At 36.9% G+C, this 25,446-nt stretch overlaps 1 protein-coding gene across 5 annotated transcripts in view; it reads left to right on the top strand.

Moving 5' to 3' along the window:
• PUS10 (pseudouridine synthase 10) overlaps positions 1 to 25,446 on the top strand; it is an 80,684-nt gene that overhangs the window by 5,232 nt on the left and 50,006 nt on the right. For all 5 annotated transcript variants that reach the window (XM_070478819.1, XM_070478816.1, XM_070478821.1 and 2 more), the window contains exons 3-4: positions 870 to 1,133; positions 1,746 to 1,832. In XM_070478819.1, the coding sequence (XP_070334920.1) occupies positions 870 to 1,133; positions 1,746 to 1,832 (351 nt within the window). The remainder of the gene's footprint in view (positions 1 to 869; positions 1,134 to 1,745; positions 1,833 to 25,446) is intronic.

Here is a 25,446-nt window from a genome sequence, read left to right as displayed (position 1 = left end):
AATTAAATTTGTTTGAGTGAAAGATTTTTCCCTTTGGAGTCAGTGAATTGTAATGTGAGTGAATTTCAAAGGGATATTTATTCAGCAACTGAATAATATCTGCCTAATTTAGACAAAACAGAAGAAAAGTCTTCTGAATATTTAGATGAGTGGTACGTCTGAAATATGAGAATGTTTGAAAGCAGTGCCACAATTTACATTCCAATACTAAGAGTGACAGAAATTAGGGAAACCAGAATGTAGTAAAGAGCTTTTTTCAATAATTGCCTATTAGTGGTATGTAATTATGATGCCAAATTTCAGCATTGCCAGCATCTGTTTACCTTTGTGTAGTTAATTGCCTTGAAATTATTTTTACTTAGTAGACTTTTAATTTAATTTTTTAGATTTCATATTAAACATTGAACATATGAAGTTTTTGTGGTTGTGAGATTATTAAATAACCTAATATGAATGGAAATTCAGTTTGCATTTCTACTTGTTAATAATTAGAATTGAAGTTTTTTATTTTGTTTGTGTTGCTGAAATTAGCAAGTGAATGATCATCAAAACAGAACTACAAATCAAATTAGAAAATTTGTTAATGGAGCTTTTCCATCTCAGATTTAAGAATTTAGCTCCACTGATGTATGAAACCCTTTTGAAAAAATATTCACACACATATTATAGGAGCTGGGTAAATCTCTTCTAAATTCTCCCGAAAACCAGTGCTGGTTAATAAAACAAATTCGTTGCTCCAGAATTGATGTAAATCAGCATTGTATAAGTCTATGATATATCATAATTTTCATTTCTGTTTTCATGCTTCATCTTATCTTTAAGGATATTGTCAAAGAGTCATTACTTTTTCTTTTTAATTAACTTTTCAGGAGTTGCTCAGTGAACTACAAAAATTTCTAGAAGCTGAAGAAGATGAATTAGTTTCTGAAGTTCCAAACCCACCTCCCAAGAAAATTCGACTCCAAGAACCAGAAGATCAGATTGATGGGATGGATAGTCTGAGTCAAAATGGAGAGGGAAAGCTCTCGGTGACTGAAGATGGAAGCAGTTCTTCCAAGAATTCGAATTTAAATGTATGCAATGTATGCCTAGGAATTCTTCAAGATTTCTGTGAAAAAGAGTTCATTAAAAAGGTACACTGATTTTTTTTTTTATTAATGTGTAATATATAAAGATTTTCAGTTCTAAGGCCTATAGTTCCTGTATCCAAAGGAAGAATGCCATTCATTTTAACTTGTTTCACACAATTGGATCATTGGAATATTTTCTTAATTTTTTTAAAAAAAGAAGTCTACTATTCTCAAATTACCTTTTTATCAACATGTCTGAAAAAATCATGTATCCATGTATTTCTGTTCTGAGTGCTGTTCAATTGAACAAAATATAGCAGTTTCCCCTTTGCTATTTAACATAGCTAAGGAGTTAGAGAAATAGTTCTTTTTGAGACCTCTCAGTGTCTATAACTTTGTGAAAGTTACATGATTGAAGGTGAGATTGCTTTTTGTCTCCAGGTGTTAAGAGTGCCTATTTGGCTCTATTTTCTTTAAAATCATTTCTGAATTATCAGGTGACTTAATAGAAAAGTATTTTGACATTTGATAGATTGTTCTGCAGGTGAGTCCTGGCTCTTTTGGCGCCTTGTGACATCAAATATTTTATTTCAGGTTTGTTTCGGCAATTCCTAGAAATCTGTGTAACACTTTTTTTATGGAATAAAAAATACTTTCTATGTAATACTTTTTTAGGTGTGCCAAAAGGTTGAGGCCTCTGGGTTTGAATTCACCAACTTGGTATTGTCAGTCTCCTTCCCACCACAGCTATCTGTAAGAGAGGTAAGGTCATTTACATTCATAAAACTATATGTGAAGTATGCAATAGAATTCCTAAAAAATAGGGAAGTATAAATATTCCTTACCATATTATGTTTTCACACTTTGTGTATTTATTGAATGACTGAAAGCATTATATTATAAATGTTTAATAATGTTGAGTGAATGAATGAAAAAAGGAATTATTGGTTCAAGTTAATCTATCCCTCACAGGACTGCCATCTTTTTTAAAGGTCCTTATTCAGCAGCAACATTCATTGAGCATTAGCTCTGTGTGAGACATGCTGGTCAGAGAAAGAGATTTAACCAGGACTTCAGAGATCTTTGGGGCTTCCCTGATAGCTCAGTTGATAAAGAATCTGCCTGCAATGCAGGACACCCCAGTTCAATTCCTGGGTTGGGAAGATCCACTGGATAAGGGATAGGCTTTTCAAAACTTATTTGTTACTCAACCCAGTTTAAACAAACTATACATCTTCAGAATATTCTTGTATTTTTGAACATAAATGTTGTGCATCTCTACTGCCGTGTTTCTTCTATGTCGTCAGCTTAGATCTTATAAAACTTGGAACTTGTCTGTATGTAAAATTAACTGTTGACCTATGTGCCATTCACTGATGCTGGTTATCTCATAATTCATGTTGGAATATACAATTGAGTCAGTTGAAATCATTCACCTTTTTTCCTACTTCTAAAGAAGAAAATTAAGATCACAGATAAATTGATTTGAAAGCAAATAATTTTTCATTAGCCTGGTAGTATTTATTATATTCCTGTTTACAGAAGAACCTAGGAAAGGGATGAGCTCAAATAAAGAATTTTTTAAAAAATCAAACTGTTAAATTTGTATTCACTCTTCCATATTTCTGGCCCTACCAGTTCCTTTCTGGCTAAGCTATAATTTTAGCTTATCATCATTATAGAAGCGCTAATTTAAAAGTGTAGGAAGAAAAACTTGCATTTAGTATAATCGCCATCATGTTCACTGAGTTTGGGAGAATATGGAAGGAGGGGTGGAGTACAGTTCCTGTACACGTTTTCCTAGGAACTAGTTGGACTAGTTGGTCTGGTCAGGACAGTTACAGACTAAGATTGCTAAAGAGCGGGAAAACAAGTGATGAACTGACAAACACCTGTTAGATAGCAAGTAAAACATGATAAGCGGAATAAATGGAGACCGTATCCAGGGATTCACAGAAGATAACAATATGGAAGCTAGTTGGATCTAATACTTAGAGGCTCCAAAGTCTTCATAACAGCATACAAAATTTGGATGATAAAGTTGGTTATAAGAGAGAGTAATAAATATCTCTTAGCTATCATGGTGACTTTCTGAAATTGGCCTTACCACTTGAATGTAACTATGGAAGGATTTTTTTTTTGTTGCAAGATTCAGATTTGTTTAAAGGAGAGATGTAATATTGTGATGTGGCAAGAAATTATGTACATGCATTGAGATCTGAGATCCTGCAAGTGGAAGGATGCTGAACACCCAGAGAAGCATAAAAAGAGAAACGGCATCAATGCTAGGAGTGGAACTGTGTTGTATGTCTCTTGGTCAAGGACAGAAGTGATGAGTTGCAGACATAAGAGAGTCATGAAAGTATGCAGTAGTATGAGGGACTTTTGGTGTTAAGGCACTTGATGGAAATCACAGTTTAAAACACATTGTCTTGACAGCTTTTGAATTGGAACAGTTTACTTTCTTAAAGTAGTTGTTCTCAAAGTTTAATGTGCATAGGAATCAATTGGAGAGTCCCCTAGGCCCCATCCCCAGGGATTCTGATACAGTAGGTGAGTGGGATGCATGAATTTGCATTTCTAACAAGCTCCTGGGTGATGTTGGTGCCGCTATAAGGACCACACATTGAGGACCACTGGCCTAAAGGATAATGGGGGAACTAATCTACTCCTAAGTGAACAAATCTTTTAAAATTTGTATTCCTGATAGGATGGGAGAAGTAGGCATAATAAGAATATATACTAGACTTTTGATATGTAGACTTCAAACAGTTCAGAGGAAAAGGCAGTCAAAGAAAAAATGGCATAGGAATCTGGGCTGGAAAATAAAAGATTGGGAAATTCAGAGAAAGTGCAATTCAGACCTTAGTTAAAGCCAGATTATCCTTTTGAGTTCCCTGGCAGTCCAGGGATTAGTACTTGTGCTTTCACTACCATGGCCTGGGTTCAGTTCCCGGTTGGGGAACTAAGATTCTGCAAGCTATGCGGCATGACCAAAAAAAAAAAGCAAATTACCCCAACCAATAAAATAAAGTTTAGGGAGAAAATTACATCCTGATGAAGAAGAAATGGGGGCTATCTTCTCTCACTTTCTCTGTGTGTGTGTGTGTGTAAACATTTGTATTTATATATTTGTTTGACTTTTTCTTTGATAAGTTTCAAAAGTAATAAGACTAGCCTAATGAACCCTATGTGTATCATCCAACTCCAACAATTAATTTTTTTTTTATTTTATCAACCTGATATCAATTTTTTAAAAATATAGAAAAGGTGAAGCCAAATTAAGGCAAATGTAGGAGGAGGCTTAGATCTATAATAATAGCAAATGGAAAAATGAGTACAGACTTGCAAGAATTGCTAAGGAAGACTTGGGGTACTTAAAGTTATATTTAGATCAACAAAGAGATGAAAAGGGGATAGATCTGCTTTCTGATACTAAAGGTATACTGCTGATGCATGATATAAAGAAAGCAGAACTCTGAAGACCCTATTTTGTTTGTCAAAGAAAGTGAAAGTGAAGTCGCTCAGTCATGTCCGACTCTTTGCAACTCCATGGACTGTAGCCTGCCAGGCTCCTCCATCCATGGAAATTTCCAGGCGGGGATACTGGAGTGGGTTGCCATTTCCTTCTCCGAGGAAAATGACCTGCACATGAAAAGGTTCAAATGGTCACTGCTAAGGGAATGAAAGCTCCACATGGTCAGTTCAATTCAGTTGCTCAGTTGTGTCCAACTTTCTGGAAGCCCATGGACTGCAGCATGCCAGGCTTCCCTGTCCATCACCAACTTCCAGAGCTTGCGTTTGAGCTTGTCCATCAAGTTGGTGATGCCATCCAACCATCTCATCCTTTGTCATCCATTCTCCTGCCTTCAGTCTTTACTAGCATCAGGGTCTTTTCCAGTGAGTCAGTTCTTTGCATCAGGAGGCCAAAGTATTGGAGTTTCAGCTTCAGTATCAGTTCTTCCAGTGAATATTCAGGACTGATTTCCTTTAGGATTGACTGGTTTGATCTCCTTGTAGTCCAAGGGACTCTCAAGAGTCTTCTTCAACACCTCAGTTCAAAGCATCAGTTCTTCGGTGCTCAACTTTCTTTATGGGCCAACTCTCACTCCATACATGACTACTGGAAAAACCATAGCTTTGACCAGATGGATCTTTGTTGGCAAAGTAATATCTCTGCTTTTTAATATGCTGTCTAGGTTGCTCATAGCTTTTCTTCCAAGGGTAAGTATCTCTTAATTTCATGGCTACAGTCACCATATGCAGTGATTTTGGAGCCCAGGAAAATAGTCTCTCACTGTTTCCATTGATTCTCCATCTATTTGCCATGAAGTGATGGGACTGGATGCCATGATCTTAGTTTTTTGAATGTTGAGTTTTAAGCCAGCTTTTTCACTCTCCTAAAGAGGAGAGCCACTTTCATCAAGAGGCTCTTTAGTTCTTCTTCACTTTCTGCCATAAGGATGGTGTCATCTGCCTATCTGAGGTTATTGATATTTCTCCCAGCAATCTTGGTTCCGACCTGTGCTTCATCAAGCCTGGCATTTCACATGACTCAACCTGCATGTAAGTTAAATAAGCAGGGTTACAATATACAACCTTCATGTACTTCTTTCCCAATTTGGAACCAGTCCATTGTTCCAAGTCCAGTTCTAACTGTTGCTTCTTGACCTGCATATAGATTTCTCAGGAGGCAGATAAGGTGGTCTGGTATTCCCATCTCTTGAGGAATTTTCCACAGTTTGTGTGATCCACAGAGTCAAAGGCTTTGACATCATAATCAATAAAGCAGAAATAAATGTTTTTCTGGAACTCTCTTGCTTTTTCAATGATCCAGCGGATGTTGGCAGTTTGATCTCTGGTTCCTCTGCCTTTTCTAAATCCAGCTTGAACATCTGGAAGTTCGGTTCATGGATGGTTGAAGCCTAAGTTGGAGAATTTTGAGCCATACTTTGCTAGTGTGTGAGATGAGTGCAGTTGTGCGGTGGCTTGAACATTCTTTGGCATTGCCTTTCCTAGGGATTGGAATGAAAACTGAACTTTTCCTGTCTTGTGGCCACTGCTGAGTTTTCCAAATTTGCTGGCATATTCAGTGTAGCACTTTCACAGCATCATCTTAGAAGATTTGAAATAGCTCCACTAGTTTTGTTCATAGTGATGCTTTCTAAGGCCCATTTGACTTCTCACTCCAGGATGTCTGGCTGTAGGTGAGTGATCACACCATCATGGTTATTGGGGTCATGAAGATCTTTTTTGTATAATTCTTCTGTGTATTCTTGCCATCTCTTAATAACTTCTGCTTCTGTTAGGTTCATACCATTTCTGTCCTTTATTTGTGCCCATCTTTGCATGAAGTGTTCCCTGGTATCTCTAATTTTGTTGAAGAGATCTCTAGTCTTTCCCATTCTGTTGTTTTCTTCTATTTCTTTGCACTGACTACTGAGGAAGTCTTTCTTATCTCTCCTTGCTATTCTTTGGAACTCTGCATTCAGATGGGTATACATTTCCTTTTCTCCTTTGCCTTTTACTTCTCGTCTTTTCTCAGCTATTTGTAAGGCCTCTTCAGACAACCATTTTGGCCTTTTTGCATTTCTTTTTCTTGGGGATGGTCTTGATCCCTGCCTCCTGTACAATGTCATGAACCTCTGTCCATAGTTCTTCAGGTACTCTGTCTATCAGATCTAATCCCTTGAGTCTCTTTGTAACTTCCACTGTATAATCATAAGGGATTTGATTTAGGTCATACCTAAATGGTCTCATGGTTTTTCCCTACTTTCTTCAATTTAAGTATGAATTTTGCAATAAGGAGTACATGATCTGAGCCACAGTCAGCTCCTGGTCTTGTTTTTGCTGACTGTATAGAGCTTCTCCATCTTTGGCTGCAAATAATATAATCAGTTTGATTTTGGTATTGACCATCTGGTGATGTCCATGTATAGAGTCGTCTCTTGTGTTGTTGGAAGAGGGTGTTTGTTATGACCAGTGTAGTATGTTCCCTTGGAAAAACTCTGTTAGACTTTGCCCCACTTCATTTTGGTACTCCAAGGCCAAACTTGCCTGTTACTCCAGGTGTTTCTTGATTTCCCACTTTTGCGTTCCAGTCCCCCGTGATGAAAAGGACATCTTTTTTGGGTGTTAGTTCTAGAAGGTCTTGTAGGTCATCATAGAACTATTCAACTTGAGCTTGTTTGGCATTATTGGTTGAGACATAGACTTGGACTATTGAATGGTTTGCCTTGGAAACGAACAGAGGTCATTCTGTCATTTTTGAGATTGCACCAAAGTACTGCATTTCAGACTCTTTTGTTGACTATGATGGCTACTTCATTTCTTCTAAGGGATTCTTGCCCACAGTAGTAGATATAATGGTCATCTGAATTAAATTCACCCATTCCAGTCCATTTTAGTTCAGTGATTTCTAAAATGTCAACATTCACTCTTGCCATCTCCTGTTTGACCACTTCCAATTTGCCTTGATTCATGGACCTAACATTCCAGGTTCCTATGCAATATTGTTTTTTATAGTATTGGATTTTATTTCCATCACCAGTCACATCTACAACTGGGCATTGTTTTCACTGTGGCTCCGCCTCTTCATTCCTTCTGCGGTTATTTCTCCACTCTTCTACAGTAGCATATTGGCCACCTAGAGTTTATCTTTCAGTGTCTTATCTTTTTGCCTTTTCATACTGTTTTGGGGGTTCTCATGGCAAGAATACTGAAATGGTTTGCCATTCCCTTCTCCAGTGGACCACGTTTTGTCAGACCTCTCTACCATGACCCATCCATCTTGGTTGGCCCTACAGGGCATGTCTCATAGTTTCATTGAGTTGGACAAGGCTGTAGTCCATGTGATCAGTTTCTCTCTTCCCTCTGATAGATAAGGATAAGAGATTTATGGAAGCTTCCTGATGAGAGTGACTGTGGGGGAAACTGGGCAGGGCCATGCTCAATAAATCTTAATCCAGTTTTCTGTTGATGTGTGGGGCTGTGTTCCCTTCCTGTTAATTTGGCCCAGGCCAAACTATGGTAGGGCTTCCCTGGTGGCTCAGAGGTTAAAGCATCTGCCTGCAATGTGGGAGACCTGGGTTCGATCTCTGGGTCGGGAAGATCCCCTGGAGAAGGAAACGGTAACCCACTCCAGTATTCTTGTCTGGAGAATCCCATGGACGGAGGAGCCTCGTGGGCAACAGTCCATGTGGTCACAAAGAGCCAGACACAACTGAGTGACTTGACTTAAACTATGGTAGCTGTGAGGATTATAATGGTGGCCTCCTTCAAAAGGACTTGTGCATGCACTGTTGTTTTCAGTGCCCCTGACCCCGTAGCAAGCCACTGTTGACCCACACCTCTGCCAGAGACTCCTGGACACTCACAGGCAAGTCTCTTGTGGGGACTCTGCTTGTTTCTCCTGGCTCCTGGTATACACAAAGTTTTGTCTGTGCCCTCCAAGAGTCTGTTTCCCCAGTCCCCAGTCCAGATTGTTAAGCATTTCCCAATGGGTTCAGGTGTTCAGATCTGGACGAATTATATTCCAGCATAGATTGAAAAGAAACTTGCAGCCTCCATGATCATTGAGAGGTTTTAAAAGCAGATTTTCCAAACATCTAGAGACAGATGAGGGCAGTTGTAACTTTCCAAAGCAGAGGAAAGTTGGTTTTGTTACCTACCAACTAGTGACCTTGAATCTAAAAGCCTGGCAAGATTCTAGATCAGAAACTAAAGAGTCAATTGTGGACAGTGAGGATAAGGAAAACTTAGTTGAACAAATTCATTAGAGTCGAATTACGTCTGTATTATTTCCTGCATTTACAGTCTAGTAGGACTGGTTCATCTGAGCGTGCTCAGTCGTGTCCGACTCTTTGCAACCCCCTGGACTGTAGCCTGCCAGGCTCCTCTGTCCATGGCATTTCCCAGATGAGAGTATTGGAGTGGGTTGCCATTTCCTTCTCCAGGGGATCTTCCTGAACCAGGACTGGTAGAACAGGGAAATGCAGTAGCACCTGTATGACTGGGACTCAGCTAGTCATTTGATCAGGTTTCTTTCCCATGGTAACTTCCTAAAAAGTGGCAGGAAATGTGACCAGGATGTGAAAACAGTTGGGTGGATTTTGGTCATGCCCAGAAGGAGCTGATTAACGACTGGTATCAGACTGGATGATGTTTTCCCAAAGGTGCTCTGTAGATCAACCACTTGAAGCTCACTTTAGAAAAGATGTCGAAAACATTGTAGGCCTTGTCTCAGACCTCCTAAATCATAATCTCTAGAGAGGGGTCAGAGAAGCCCCTCCACAAGTTAGGTACATATTAGAATTCAAGAATCACCAACTTCAGGGAGATTTCTGGTGTGCTGCAAGACTCTTTTCATACCTTGTCCTGTTCATGATTTCTATCAGTGATGACAGAACACGTGATGGTGAGGAACACTTACTGTAGTTGTGCATGACAGAGACTTGAGAGTATAACAGACAGGTTAACTGTTAGAATTGAGGTCCAAAAAGATCTCAAGAATAGGGAAAATCTACCAAGATAAAATTTAATAGGATTAAACATATGTTTTTATACTTGTGTTTAGAAAAACAACTGCCAAGTAAAGGATGAGGCAGAAGTAGCTTCAGAGCTCTGTTTATAGCAAAGCTTAAGGGTTTTAGTTAGTAGCCCAATGTGAATTATGGATGTGATTAGGTAAGCTCTTTGGATTTCAGTCCAGATATTAGAAGTATAGCAAGGAGAAATAAGAAGGACTTCTTAAATAAAAAAATGGAAAGAAATAGAGGGAAACAACAGAATGGGAAAGATTAGAAATTTCTTTAAGAAAATTAGAATTATCAAGGGAAGATTTCATACAAGGATGGGCATGATAAAGGACAGAAAATGGTAAGGACCTAACAGAAGCAGAAGGGATTAAGAAAAGGTGGCAGGAATATACAAAAGACCTCTACAAAAAAAGGTCTTAATAACCCAGATAATTGTGATGGTGTGGTCACTTACGTAGAGCCAGACATCCTGGAGTGTGAAATCAAGTGGGCCTTAAGAAGCATTACTACTAACAAATCTACAGAATTCCAGTTGAGCTATTTCAAAACCTAAAAGGTGATGCTATTAAAGTGCTGTACACAATATGTCAGCAAATTTGGAAAACTCAGCAGTGGCCACAGGACTGGAAAAGGTCAGTTTTCATTTTAATTGTAAAGAAGGGCAGTGCCAAAGAATGTTCAAACTACTGCACAATTGCACTCATTTCACATGCTATCAATGTTATGCTCAAATTCCTTCAAGCCAGACTTCAACAGTACGTGAACTGAGAACTTCCAGATGTACAGCTGATTTAGAAAAGGTAGAGGAACCAAAATCAAATTGCCAACATTCACTGGATCATGGAGAAAGGGAGTTCCAGAAAAACATCTACTTCTTCATTGACTATGCTAAAGCCTTTGACTGTGTGGACCACAACAAACTGTGGAAAATCTTAAAGAGACGGGAATACCAGACCACCTTACCTGTCTCCTGAGCAATCTATATGTCGGTCAAGAAGCAACAGAACTGGACATGTAACAACTGACTTATTCCAAATTGGGAAAGGAGTATGGCACGGCTGTATATTGTCATGTTAACTTATATGCAGAGTATATCATGCGAGATGCTGGACTGTTTGAATCATAAGCAAGAATCAAGATTACCAGGAGAAATAGCAACAACCTCAGATATGCAGATGATACCACTCTAATGGTAGAAAGTGAAGAGGAAACTAAAGAGCCTCTTGATGAAAGTGAAAGAGGAGAGTGAAAAAGCTGGGTTGAAACTCAGCATTCAAAAAACTAAGATCATGGCATCTGGTCCCATCACTTCATGGCAAATAGAAGGGGAAAAAGTGGAAACAGTGACAGACTTTATTTTTTGGGGCTCCAAAATCACTGCAAATGGTGACTTCAGCCATAAAATTAAAAGATGCTTGCTCCTTGGAAGGAAAGCTATGACACACCTCAACAGTATATTAAAAAGCAGAGTTATTACTTTGCCAAAGAAGGAGAGTATGGTCAAAGCTGTGGTTTTTTTCCAGTAATGGATGTGAGAGTTGAACCATAAAGAAGACTGAGTGCTGAAGAACTGATGCTTTTTAATTGTAGTGTTGGAGAAGACTCTTGAGAGTCCCTTGGACTGCAAGGTTAACAAACCAGTCAATCCTAAAGGAAATCAGTCCTGAATATTCATTGGAAAGATTTGCTAAAGCTGAAGCTCTAATACTTTGGTCACCTGTTGAGAAGAGCTGACTCACTGGAAAAGACCTTGATGCTGGGGAAGACTGAGGGAAAAAGGAGAAGGGGCGGCAGAGGATGACATGGTTAGATAGCATCATTGACTCAATGTATGTGAATTTGAGCAAACTCTGGGAGATAGTGGAGAACAGAGGAGCCTGGCAGTCTATAGTCCATGAGGTCAAAAAGAGTTGGGCATGACTTAGTGACTGAACAACAACAATCTGAAAAGGTTAAAATGACAGTCCTTTTTTCACTCAGTGCTGGTCATTCCTGGAGTCCTGCATTCAGATGGAATGTCCTACTTTATGAGGAACAAATACAGATGGGAATGCATTTTGTATTAGTCCATGTACTAATCCCCCAAACTTGTGAATATGTATCCATACCTTAAAAGAAGGGACTTGGCAGATGTCATTAAGATTAAGGATGCAGAGATAACAGAGATTATCCTTAATTATCTAGTTGTGTATGTGTGCTCATTCAGTTGTGTCCAACTCCTTGCCACCCTTTGGATTATAGCCCGCCAGGCTCCTCTGCCCATGGTATTATCCAGGCAAGAATGCTGGAATGGGTTGCCATTTCCTCCTCCAGAGGATATTTGCAACCCAGGGATCGAACCACAGTCTCCTGTATTGGCAGACAGATACTTTACTGCTGAGCCATCCAGGAGTTGTCTAATTGGACTCAACCTAATCATGTGAGTCCTTAAAAGTATCCTTCCTGGCTGAGATGGTGGTAAGAGGAAAAGGTGATTGTGGAAGAATGGTCAGAGAGATGCAATGTTGCTCCCTTTAAAGATAGTGAGAGGGAGTCATGAGCCAAAGAAAATGAGTGGTATCTGCAAGCTAGAAAAGGAAAGAAAACAGGTCCTCCTAGCTTAGAGCCTCCAGAAAAGAATGTGGCCCTGTTGACACAGTGAGACCAGTGTCAGGCTTCTGACCTAAAGAATATTAAGATACTGAATGTATGTTTTAAATCACGAAATTTGCAGAAATTTGTTATAATAGCAGCAGTGGAAACAAACACACATTTAGATGAGTGTATTTGGAATGGTGGAGACATCTGACTCCTGGTCACAGGAGCTGCTGCCAAAGGAACTTGCGTTACTTAGTTTGGAGAATAGACGATTTAGTGGGATGAATTTGCTCTGTTTAAGTATTTGAGGGGTTTTCTCCTGGAGAGAGAGAGTAATTTTCAGCCCTAAGTGGGATTATCCTGTTTTCAGGTACGGTGAGTTTTCTGTCACCAGAATGTGTAAACCAACGCTGGGCAGCTACTTGGCAGAGATATGCACCATATAGTTGGTTAGACTAGAGACTTTGTTCAGCCTTTTTAAACTATCAGGTCCTATATAGTTTTTAGAAAAATATATTAATTTTTAAGTGTTAGCTTATGTTAGTGATTGATTCCTCTAAACGTCTCCACCACATTTAATTACTGCCACAATAAAATTACTATAGAATAAATAACCTAGACTTATGCTAATATTAGATTAAACTTGAATTGTAGGAAAAGAGCATTCCAATTAAATCCTTTTAAAAGTAAACACTTAAAAAAAAAAGTAACTACTTTAATGTAAAAGTCCTGGTTAGGTTTGTCTTTCTCAGTCTAGTCCAGTAGGGGGCAATATGGTACTATCATTTTGGCATACTGGCCCCACCAGAGGAGCGGCATGTGGGATAAACAGTTGTTTGCTATTGACTGCTTTGTTTTTCATTTTTATTGGTGTAGAGTTGATTTACAATATTGTGTTAGTTGCTGCTGCGCAGCCAAGTGAGTCAATTATACATAATGCACTCTTTTTTAGATGCTTTTCTCACGTAGGTCATTACAGAGTATTGACTAGAGTTCCCTGTGCTCTGCTATACAGCAGGTCCTTATTACTGTTGACTTTGAGTGGATTTAGTGTCCCTTAAATGTTACTTTAGTTGTACGAAACAGTTACTTCTCTATATGCAACTTGATATAGTTTGGATTTTATTTGTCAAATCAAAACCTTTTCCCTTCCCTTTCATTTGTTATACTTTGTAATAGCCCAGGCTTTGCACTAAGTACTATAAATTATACATAGCCCTGGAAAATAGCCAAAATTAAAAGCAGTACAAAATTTTTTTTTTCCTTAAATTCTGACAAATGGGTATGCAAAAGACTTTGAATTTTAAATCTGTGGGTTCTTAAGCAGTTTGGGATGTTATCTTATTAAGAATCTAAAGAAATCTATGACTTACTTGTCCTAAAAATACACATATTAAAAAATTTGGGTGTATTTATAGGGACTTCTTAAACTCCCAATCATTAACCTAGGATCTTTCTTAACTGAACACTCCAGTAATTTTACCCTCTATAATTGACTCATGTGCTTACTTTGTCTAAAGGGCAGTGCTTTTTCTAATTATGTTTAGCTCATAGAACAGAATTTGATGATATCTCTTTGACTCCAGGTACAGAGAGATACACTTTCAAGTTCAAGTTGTATGGACAGGCCTAAGCTGGCTCTCTCCATTCATCAACCCAACTCTCTAATTTAACATGCATATTTTCTACTTTTTGTTCATTTTCCATGACTTCTCAATTTTTATTTGTATGACAAACACCCTGCCTGAGTCACTTTTTGTTCTTTCTTACCCACCATTTAGTGTAACACCAATTTAAGGTTCAGTTCAATCGACAAATTTTCTAGGTTTAACTAAGGAGTTTCCAGAATTTGTTGCTTTATTTTATGGTTAGAATAGTTAGGTAGGATGTGCTGCAATCTCTATATGGTCCATTTATCCATGCAACGCATTTTTACAAGGTTGCTGATTGAGGCACTGAAAGACATGCAAAATTATAGCAATCACTGTCTCTGCCTCTTAAAGATTTTTCAGTACTCTTTATGGATGGTTCAGGGGGAAGTAACCTTGCTAATGTTTTGCATACATAGGCTGCAGCATTTTAAGCCATTCAGAGGACAGGCAGCAACTGAAACCCATCTTCCTTATAAAAGGTAACCCCAATAGCATGCCTCTGTGAGTACATCAGTATATGAAAGTCTGGTCATACCACCACCCCAGGTGTAAATGCATTAAAATCTCTAGTGGAGAATCGCTAATGGAGAGCCAGCAGTTCCCAACTTTTCAATCTGAAAATTTAACAGATCCCCAGTGTCTGTGAATTGGAAAGAGGGTATGTTTGAGTGATTGGGATTACCTCACTAATCATCTCATCTCATGTGAAGAGGGAAAAACCAAAGCTTGCCCAATGTGTCACATTTATTGGAATTTGGGTGTGTCTCCCTGATTCATGCTCTTTTTTTTGTTTTTAATCTATGCTGTCTCTCCATCTTTTATATTTAGGTGTGTTTTATTTACTTAACTACCTTGGCTCTATGCGCATTGCCTTTTCCTAACTACTGTCCTTGTTAAATCATGCACTCGAAAAAGGTCAGGAGACACAAGAATGATATAATCCAGGCAGAGGTGTTACCTTGGGGGCCATGGGACTGGACGTGGGAGCAGCTTTAGGATTCTGTAACTTGATCTACAAGTGGGACATATGTTCCCAGGGAGAAAGGATGAGTGACATGTGGTTAGTCAAGATTTGTACAGAACCCAAGTTCTGGTTAGGGTGAGCAGTCAGGAGTCTAGCTGTCAGGGAGTAAGAGTAGGTATTGAATGGTTTAATAACTCCCAGTTGGAAGGTAAGGTGCAGGGAGGCCAACAAATAAAGCAAAAACCCTTTCCTAAGGTCACTGAGGCTTGTAGCAAGGAAGAACAAATCACATTCCCTGGAATGAGATGGCACGGTGAAATAGAACTAGGAGCAAGGCTAATTCTAAAAACCACCACAAAGATAGAATGCATGTTGGATTCAGGAATGCCATTGGCAGAGTATTCAGATGTATGTTTAAATACTTGAAGATGCATATGGTTACTTCCAAGCTTTGCTTTTTTCTTGGCCTGACCCAGCTAAGCACTGGTAGAGGAGGCAGTGGGAAAGAAAAGGTTGCTGTGGCCAATCTACCAGTGTGGGTGGTCTAGAGGGAGCGGAGGGTGTTAAGAGCATGAGGCAGCCTTGAAATTTTGAAATTTATTGTTCTAATTTGTATGGTCTTATTCTTATGAATTGTCACATTTTGTATCTTTAAATTTTATAGTGAGAAATGGTTACATAAAAGAATTAATAGGAATACAAGATATAAAACACATCCTTTTTCTATTTCCCCATCCAATGCTGTTGCTACTTGGCACATTGCTACTTACCAACTATTTCCTTGTCAAACGTTTTCTTTTCATTCGGTTTTAGGACTGTGTGGCTGAGTGGACTAAGTTTCAGAAAAAGGGGAACTTCTAAATTAGACTCTGCCTTTTTCAGATTGGGGTTTCTCTTGTTACATAGAGAAGTTATCTCAATTACCCTTTTTGCTGAGATCAGCTCCGTGTTTTAGACTTAGTACTTCTCAGCTATTAAATTATTATTCCTGAAAAATTATTCATAATAGTTTATATGTATAATATATATGTATATAAAGTGGTAGTTTATTTGTGAAACAGTCACACCACAAAGTGTGCTGATGTTTTAGGAGCAGCAAGATACAACCCCTTTCCTGGGAATACAGGGGGCAGTAGCTGCCACCATTTAGTATTTGTAGGATGGTGTGCTGCCTGTGCGGTCTCATTTAATTATAATAGCCCGTTGAAGTAGGTGGGGTTATTATCTCTATTTTAGAGATGATGAAATTGAAACTTAAGGTTACATTGCTAATAAATAACAGAGCTAGGATTTAATACTCATGTATCCAACTCCAAAGTATATGCTTTTGATTATTGCTATGCCTGGTGGTACAAGTGGTAAAGAATCCACCTGCTGATGCAGGAAAGTTGAGAGACTCTGGTTTGATCCCTGGGTCGGGAAGATCTGCTGGAGAAGGAAATGGAAACCCATTTCAGTATTTCTTGCCTGGAAAATTCCATGGACAGAGGAGCCTGGTGAGCTACAGTCCATGAGATTGCAAAGAGTTGGACACGACTGCGCATGCACACTCCGTGCTCTGCTTACTGCCTATAATGTGATTCGGTCAGCTAGATATCAGAAGTGGGTTATTGTATATCTATGTTTACAGGAGAGACCTAGTCTAGGTTTTGATCTTCACACTCAAAAGGTCCATTATCTTCAAAGTTAGGGAAATTCTTGATTAAAAAAAAAAATACATATATATATATAATTTAACAAGCATGATGATAAACCAACAGTTTATTTGGTGATTCTCTAAGACTACAACTTTGAAAGTAAAATTAACATTATATTTTTTTAGCATTTCCTCACCATGCTTGTGTTCAAGTTTTGTTATCAGGTGACTGTACAGGAGAGGTTTTGAATAAAATACTTTATCACAGCAGATATCTTAAAAATAGAGGAATTTCCAGTCATTTTTGTGAGGAGCTACTTCTGATTTTCCTTTGATCTTAAGACAGTTGTTCGGCCTATGTGATAATGAATTATCATGGTATTCCCTTAATAATCAGTTATTAATTGGACATGTCAGTTACGCTTTTCAGTGATGCTCTTTTGTCATGTGTATATCCAAATGTCCAAGAAGATGGACCTGGTGGCACCCTGAAGTCCGACAAATCTGGCTTCACTATCGACCATGTTCATTCTGTATTATTTACAATAACCAAGATATGGAAACAACCTAGATGTTCACTGAAGGATGAATGGATAAAGAAGATGTGGTGTAAATACACAATGGAATATTACTCAGCCATAAAAGGAATGAAATATTGCCACTTAACAACAATGTGAACAAACCTTGAGGATATTATGATAAATGAAATAAGAGAAAGACAAAACTGAGGCGAGGGTGGGATGATCTGAGAGAATAGCATTGAAACGTGTATATTATCAAGTGTGAAACAGATTGCCAGTCCAGGTTGGGTGCATGAGACAAGTGCTCGGGGCTGGAGCACTGGGATGACTCAGAGGGATGGGATGGGGAGGGAGGTGGGAGGGGGGTTCAGGATGGGGAACACATGTAAATCCATGGCTGATTCGTGTCAATGTATGGCAAAAACCACTACAATATTGTAAAGTAATTAGCCTCCAACTAATAAAAATAAATAAAAAAAAAAGAAAGACAAAGACAAAACTGTATGATATCACTCTTGTGGAACTTAAGAAAAACAAATGAACAAATAAAGCAAAACAAAAACACATTCACAGATACAGAGAACAGATAGGTTGTTATCAGAGGCAAAGAGGGTTGTAGATTGGGTGAAATGAGTGAAGGGGCCAAACTGTGGTGATGGATGGTAACTAGACTTTTGGTAGTGATCACTCTGTGGTATATACAGATGTCAAATTATAATGCTGTACACCTGAAACTTATATAATGTTATATACCAATTTATTGCAATTAAAAAAAGAATCATAAAATAGTTTCCATTTAGATTTTAGTTCCCATCTAGGATTTAAATTTTCTGTGAAGCTGGTGTTATGTGTTTTAATAATATAATATTCATTTGGTATTATCACTATAAATTTGTATTATAAACCATGGGAGAGTGATTTTAGTGAGAATTTGGATCATATTTCTAAAAGCATTACCTATCAAGGTAAAATTCTTTCCTGATGAAGAAAGTGGGCATGTATACTCAAGTCCTAGTGAGTAAATCAGTAACTAAGAATAAATGCTAAATTGGTATTTCAAAAGATTTTTTTAAATGCAGACATATAATCAGGGCACTTCTGTTGGATCGCATTTTTATTCATTATGCAACCTGAGTTATTTTGCAAATAAGATTAAGATGCACCACATGTGTCTTCTGAAGAGCTTTTAATCACACTCACTACAGGTATACTTTAATGTGTCAGAGTGAGTGTTCAGATAAATAATATCAATTAGCATAGAGATTTCTTTCCCTGAGCTTGTGATATAGTAGGTATATTGGATAGCTTGTTGGATATCTTAGATATCTTTTCTAGTTTGTTTTATCTTTCATATTTCTCACATTTTAAGTAATTGCCTCATAGAAAACACAGAGGTTAAATATTTTCATTTTCTTTTTAGTAATTTATTGTTTTTATATTTATCAACGTTTAACCCCTTCCTTCTTCTCACAGGTAACCATTGTCTTTACACCTCAAGCTAGAATTGAAATGGGTGTGATCTTGAACTTTATATAAGATGGAACCATAACATGATAAATCTTTTGTCTGGCTTCTTTCATTTGATGTTATTTTTTAAGAGATTCATTCATACTGCTAGGTGAAACTGTACTATGTTTTCATGGCTGTACAGTATTCAGTTACATGTATATACTACAGTTTATTCATACTACTATTAATGGATATTGAGGGCATTTCTAGTTTCTGGCTACTTTCAACAGTGAAACCATCAGCATTCTCATAGCTTATCTTACATACATGCAGGAGTTCATCTATGATATATGCCTATGACTAAAGTTGCTGAGTCATAAGGAATACATTTCTTTGAGCTTACCAGATTATGCCAAATAATTTTCAAAGAGGTTCTACTTGTTTCCATTCCCATCAATGGTGTATGAGAGTTGCAGTTATGTTGTATCATCATTGACTCTCAGTATTGCGTCTTTTAAAAAAATATTTATTTATTTGGCTGCACAATGTCTCAGTTGTCGTACTTGAAATCTTTTATCTTTGTTGTGGCATGTGGGATCTATTTCCCTGAGCCCCAGGATCAACGCCAGGCCTTTTGCATTAACAGCACAGAGTGTTAGCCACTGGACCACCAGGGAAGTCCCAGTATTGAATTTTTTTAATTTTGGTATTTCAGTGAGTGTTATTGGTATCTCCTTGCATGTATATGTTTCAACTTATGAGTTATAACTATGAACAGTAAACTGTACCTAGTTAAAAAATAGCTTACTGCATTTTGACCAGTGCATATGTCCAAGTAACCATCACCAAAATCAAGATATAAAACATTTCCAACACATAGAAAGTTTTCTTGTGCCTGTTGCAGTGCTTCCACTCCCAACTCTCGCCAACTACTGATCTGCTTTCAGATATTATAGATTTAGTTTGCTTTGTATTTTTTTTATAATTTCATATAAATGGAATAATACATTATTCTTTTCCATCTGGCTTCTTTGGTATAGCATAATGATTTTCAGACCCATTCATGTTGTTTATATATCAGTAATTAATTCCTTTTCTCTGCTTAGCAGGGTTCCATTGTATGAATATAATACCATTTGTTTATCTATTCACCATTTGACAGATGTATCAGTTGTCGCAGTATTTGGTTATTTTGAATAATGCTGTTATGACTTTTGTGGACAATTCTTTGTGTGACTATATGTCTTCATTTTTCTACTTTGAAGTGAAATATCTGGGTCATAGGGTGGCTTTGTGCTTAACCTTGTGAGAAACTGCCGAATGATTTTCCTAAGTGGATTTATCAGTTTAAGTTTATATCCCACCATCAGTGTATAAGCATTCTACTTGCTTCACATCCTTGTCCATACTTGTTGCCATCCTTCCCTTTCATCTGAGCCATTCTAGTGATTGTGTAGAGGTTGTGTATTTGTTTTCCTAATGACTAATGATACTGGGCATCTTTTCATGTGCTTACTTGCCAATCATATATCTTTGTAAAGACTCTTCACATTTGGCTTTCTTGACAGGTATTTTGTGCCTCTAAAAAAGATGGGTTGTCTTCTTTTTATTGAATTGTAAGAGTTCTTAATATGTTTCATGTACAAATTTGTTTTATAAATATGTTGCCAATATTTTCTCCCACATTGTGGCTTGCTCTTTAATTTTCTAAATGGTATCTGTCAAAGAAGAGAAGTTTTTACTTTTGATTAAGTCCAGTTCACCAGCTTTTCATTCTTCTGGTTCATGTTATTTGTGTCTTGGCTAACAAATCTTTGTATACTGTAAGGTTGCAATGATTTTTCTCCTGTGTTTTATTCTAAAAGTTTCTTACATTTAGCTTTTATATTTAGATGTATGATCCATTCCAAGTTAAATTTTATAATATTGTGAGGTAAATTTTTTTTGATTAGTTTTTTTCCCCCAGTACCATCTGATGTTTCTTTTTGCATGGATTTTCTTCCTTCCTTTGTCAAAAATAAACTGACAGTGTGCTTGAATGTGTATATAAATGTATTTGTTCCCTATTCCCTTCCATTGACATTGGCCCATTCTTATGTCAGTTCTACACTGTCTTGATTACTATGGCATTATAGTATGTCTTAAAAACATATAGCATAAGTCTTTGAACTTTGTCCATTTTAAAATTTGCTTTGCTTTGACTATTTTAGGTACTTTCCATTTCCATACTAATTTTGGAATCAGCTTGTTAATTTCTTTAAAAATAAAAATTTGCTTAAATTTTCACTGGAATTGCTTGGATTTATAGATAAATTTGACAAGAACTGACTTCTTAACAATATTGATTTTTTTTAATCCATAAATGTAGTATATTTTTTCATGTATTTTGATCTTTAATTTCTTTCAATAATGGTATATAGTTTTTAGTTGTGCAGATTTCACACATATTTAAAATAACTTGTCCCTAAGAATTTCATTGTTTTGGGTGCTCTTGTAAGTGGAATTAGAGTTTTATTGCATTTTCCAATTTTTCATTGCTGATCTGTAGGAATATAATTGGCTTTTGCAGATTTGTAACTTGGAATCTTGCTCAACTTGGAAAAATAGCTCTAATAGTTTTGTTGTAGATTCCTTAGGATATTTGACCCTTTTTTTAAGTTACAAATTCAGTTTCTTTAGTTGATATTGGGTTATTCAAGTTTCCTATTGCATCTTGTGTCAATTTTGTTAATTTGTATCTTTTGAGGAATTTATTTCATCTAAATTGTCAGATTTACTCTCATAAAGTTTTTCATAGTATTCCCTTCTTATCGCTTAATTTTTTATTCCATGACAGTGTAATTTGTGTCTTCCCTTTTTTCCCTCTGTGATCTGTTCAGCTGGAGATTTACCAATGAATGTGATTGATTTGTTCAAAGAACCAGCATTTGATTTCATTGATTTACTCTGTATATTGATTAGGTGCTAGATGCTTATGTTCTGCAAAGCCCAAGATACATGCTTTCTGCTCTTTTATGTAAAAATTTTCCAGCCTTTGCTCTAGGGACTATAATAAGCATCTTTATCCTAACTCTATCAGGTAAATATTGTAATCTTACAACATTATATTTCTATTTACTGTTCTTGGTGCTATTATTGTATATTTGTTATGTCCATATACGTTTTAACCCGACAATACTGTTATAATTTTTGCCCTGAAAATGTATCTTTCAAAGAAGAGATGAAAACACTGTGCTCAGTTGCTCAGTCATGTTTGACTCTTTGTGACCCCGTGGACTGTAGCCTGCCAGGCTCCTCTGTCCATGGAATTTCTCAGGCAAGAATACTGGAGTGGGTTGCTATTTCCTCCTCCAGGGATCTTCCCAACCCAGGGATCCAGCCTGCATCTCCTGCATTAGCAGGTAGATTCTTTACCACTGAGCCACCTGGGAAGCCTGGCACCTACCTATTATATTTACCACAAATTTACCGTTTCTAGTGCTCCTCATTCCCTGGAGGTCCAAGTTGCCATCTGGTGTCATTTCCCTTCATTTGACTCAAAACCCACATTGAAAAGACCCTCATTTTACCTTCTACAGGAAAAATAACTAGCCTTTTACAGGAGTTAGGGAGGGGCATTCACCTGGCTGAATGGAGTGGAATGGGAGATTTGAGGGTCCACGTCTTTTTCAGACAGATTTTTGGTCAATCTTCCTTTTTCCTCCTTCTATCCCAACTTTGAGAATTCCATGGTGGTGTTTACTCCTCAAACTTTGTTAGTCACAGAGTATCAGCTTCCCATTCTGCCAGTTTAGGATTCAGCTTTTTATGTGTGTATGTGTCTTTGTCCCTGACCACTCCTCTGCTTTCCAACTTCCAGATTTCCTACTACACTCCCACTGTCCCCATTCTGGGTACAAATCTTATTATGTGTTGTTTTATAGAATTAGCAAAAGTATATACCTGAATTTGCTCTTCTTTAATGAGAAATCCAAATATATTTGCTTACTTTTAAAATGTAATTTTTGCATGTTTCCTTTTAATTATTATTATGTTACATTATTTTTATTTATTACATTAAACAAATTACTAAGATCACAGCGTACTGTCCTGTTTGTTTCATCTGTGAGGTTAGAAATACTTTTTTTTATACAATAACAACCCTAATGAAAATCTATCAATTAAGTTTAGAGAAAATACACACAAAAAATTATTGGTAAAGTTTGTATTCTTTTTTGAGAGATAATAGTAGGACTCATACCCAATAGTCATCCTTACAATGTTTGCATATTTTAAGTTTATATAATGGAGGAGTCGTAGATGGAAGTAAAGGGTAGAAAAAAATTCATTACCAATTAGACTCATGAGTGTATTTAATAATCATTTTTGACAGCTCATGAACTAAAGCCTTTTTAATTTTTTAGTTATTGTAGCTTCTATTTTTATATCATATTGTATAAATTAGTGGTTGTATATGAATAGCCCATCACTGTGCCATATTCTAGAAATGCACTTGAAATTTCCCAGCCAAATGCCAAAGTGTTGACATAAGATCTTGCCATTAGATAGGCTTCCCCAAATTATTCTTAGGAATCTGTGGTTCCTTTTCCCTCCTTTTTCTGTCAATGTCTCCATCTTTCTCCCTCTTTCCATCTTTCTTACCTTCCTCCCCTCCCTCACTGCCTCCCTCCCTCTTCTTCCAAATACTACACAAGGTCACCTAATAAAGATTTTGACAGGATTTAAACTGGACAGGATTTAAGGTCCCAGGGCCCCTGCCTTTCTCCTTTCCCCAGGGACTTACTGCATTTTGTTGTTGGGTGTATATTTGATCTGCCTTGGTCATTTGCCTTGATGTTTTGCATACCTGTTAACCAGCATTCATAGCTAGAGACTGGCCCAGTGCGGATGCTGTTCCATACTCAAATTCATAACAGACGACCTTCCTTAAACTTTTAGACTAAAACTAGAACTGAAAGTTTGGAAGGGGCAAGGCTTGAGGAAATCCCTTTTTGTTTAATGTGCACTACTAAACTGAGTTAGGAGACCTGCATTATAAAAACAATTAACATTTTGGTAGAATATCTCACTTAAATTTTCATTTATATGAGAAACAGCATTCTGACTGTTTTACAGATGAGGAAACAAGCAACTAAAGGGCATATAATTGCCCCAAATGACTTGCTGCTAAGTAGGAAGAGAACTTGAACCCAGTTCTATTTCAGAATCCCATGCTTTTTCTAGGATACTTAAAAAACAATTTTTTTATTGGAGTATAGTTGCTTTACAGTGTTGTTTTACAGTTAGTTTCTGCTGTACAACAGAGTGAATCAGTTATACGTGTGCGTCTGTCTGTTCTTTTAGATTTCCTTCCCTTTTAGGTCACCACAGATCACTGAGTGGAGTTTTCTGTGCTGAACAGTGGGTTCTCATTAATTATGTTTTATGCACAGTAGTGTACCTACGTCAGTTCTATCCTGTAGGATACTTTTTGACCACTTTCCTATCCTGCTTCTGATACTACTTAGGCAAGTCCCTGGGGAGAAAAAGTGGTAGGCACACTAAACCTTACCAGATCAGAGGAGCTTATCATGTATTTGACAAGATTTTGTTTGGAAGTTTTTGGTACATTGCTTTAACACATTTAGAAAGCCTTCAATATTAATACCTTGACAGATAATCTATTTTTCAAATTATAATAAAATTCATTAACAAAAACAGGATCATGGCATATGGGGTGGGAGGGGGTGCATGTGTCGTGTGCACATTTTACAGTTTACAAAACATTCATTCTGTCATCACAGCACCTCTGAAATGAGCTATTATGTTTATGGGAAATGAGGTTTACATTCAAAATGGGCAGCTCTTGTCTTTGAATTAATTGAAATTTTGATAAGTATTTCTAAGTTGCCAGCCCACAAGATGTTACCAGTTTACAACAGTGTCTTACACCCTTGTACCCTCACCCAAACTGGGTATATCATACTCTTTCACATTCTAAACTACATGCAAAAATTACCTTGTTTTAATTTACACTTATTTGATTTTCAAGTGAGGTTTCACATTTCTTTTGCATGTATGTTTAATCATTGGGGTTCCTTTTTATCTGGTTATTTGGCTGTTTAAAACTGATTTGTGAGAGTTCTTTGGACATATGGTTATTGATCCTTTATACAGTTTTTCTTACAGTCTGTCATTTATTATTTACCTTTGTTTATAGTCATTCAGCAGACTTACGTTTCTAATTTTTATGGAACTTTTCAACAGGGAGCAAATGTCTCTACAGTGTTTCAGTTCTTCATTTGGGTTTACAATTATTTTATCATTTTCATCTCACATTTCATAAATTTATTCCTATATGTTTTGGTTTCTTTAAACATGTTTTCATTTTTTATTTAAAGGCAATCTAAAAAAAAAATTAAGGCAATCTGAGTAGGGTTTCTTTTTTTCATAACATTTTCTGTTTGGTTACTAGGAAAGCAATATGTGTATGTTTGTATGTCTTGATATTTATCTTGTAATTGCCCAATTTTCTAGTCTCTGTTAAAAATTCTAGTGGTTTTTTTTTTTTTGGTTGATTATCTAAATATACCATTACTTTATTTGCAAATAATGATCACTTTTCTACTCTTTTTCACTATTTATGTATATATGATACATATGTCTATGTGTGTTTGTCTGTGTACTTATCTCATAGACTTGATTAGGACCTCCAAAGCATGTTACATAATGGTAACACTAGTAGTGACTCTTGTCTTGCTCTTCAGTAATAGGGATGTTTATGAAGTTTTAGTAGTAATTACATTGTTAACTCTTTCCTTATACACATTCTTTCTCTATTTAAGGAAATTTGCTTCTATTTCAAGTTTAGTGTTTTAATCAAAAATGAGTATTTACAGTCATTTTATTTTTAACTATTATTATAGTCAAGAAAATGAATTGGTTTTCTTATGTTGAACTTCTGTTGTTTTCCTAAATAACATTTTTTAGACTGATTTTATTTAAATAAAAATTTGACTTATTAATATTTTATTTAGGATTTTTATATATATATGCGCATG

The sequence above is a fragment of the Odocoileus virginianus genome, chromosome 2, assembly GCF_023699985.2.
Source record: "Odocoileus virginianus isolate 20LAN1187 ecotype Illinois chromosome 2, Ovbor_1.2, whole genome shotgun sequence".
NCBI classification, from domain to species: Eukaryota; Metazoa; Chordata; class Mammalia; order Artiodactyla; family Cervidae; genus Odocoileus; species Odocoileus virginianus.
Note: the sequence above shows the minus strand (reverse complement) of the source record. Positions and strands in the feature narration are given on the sequence as shown.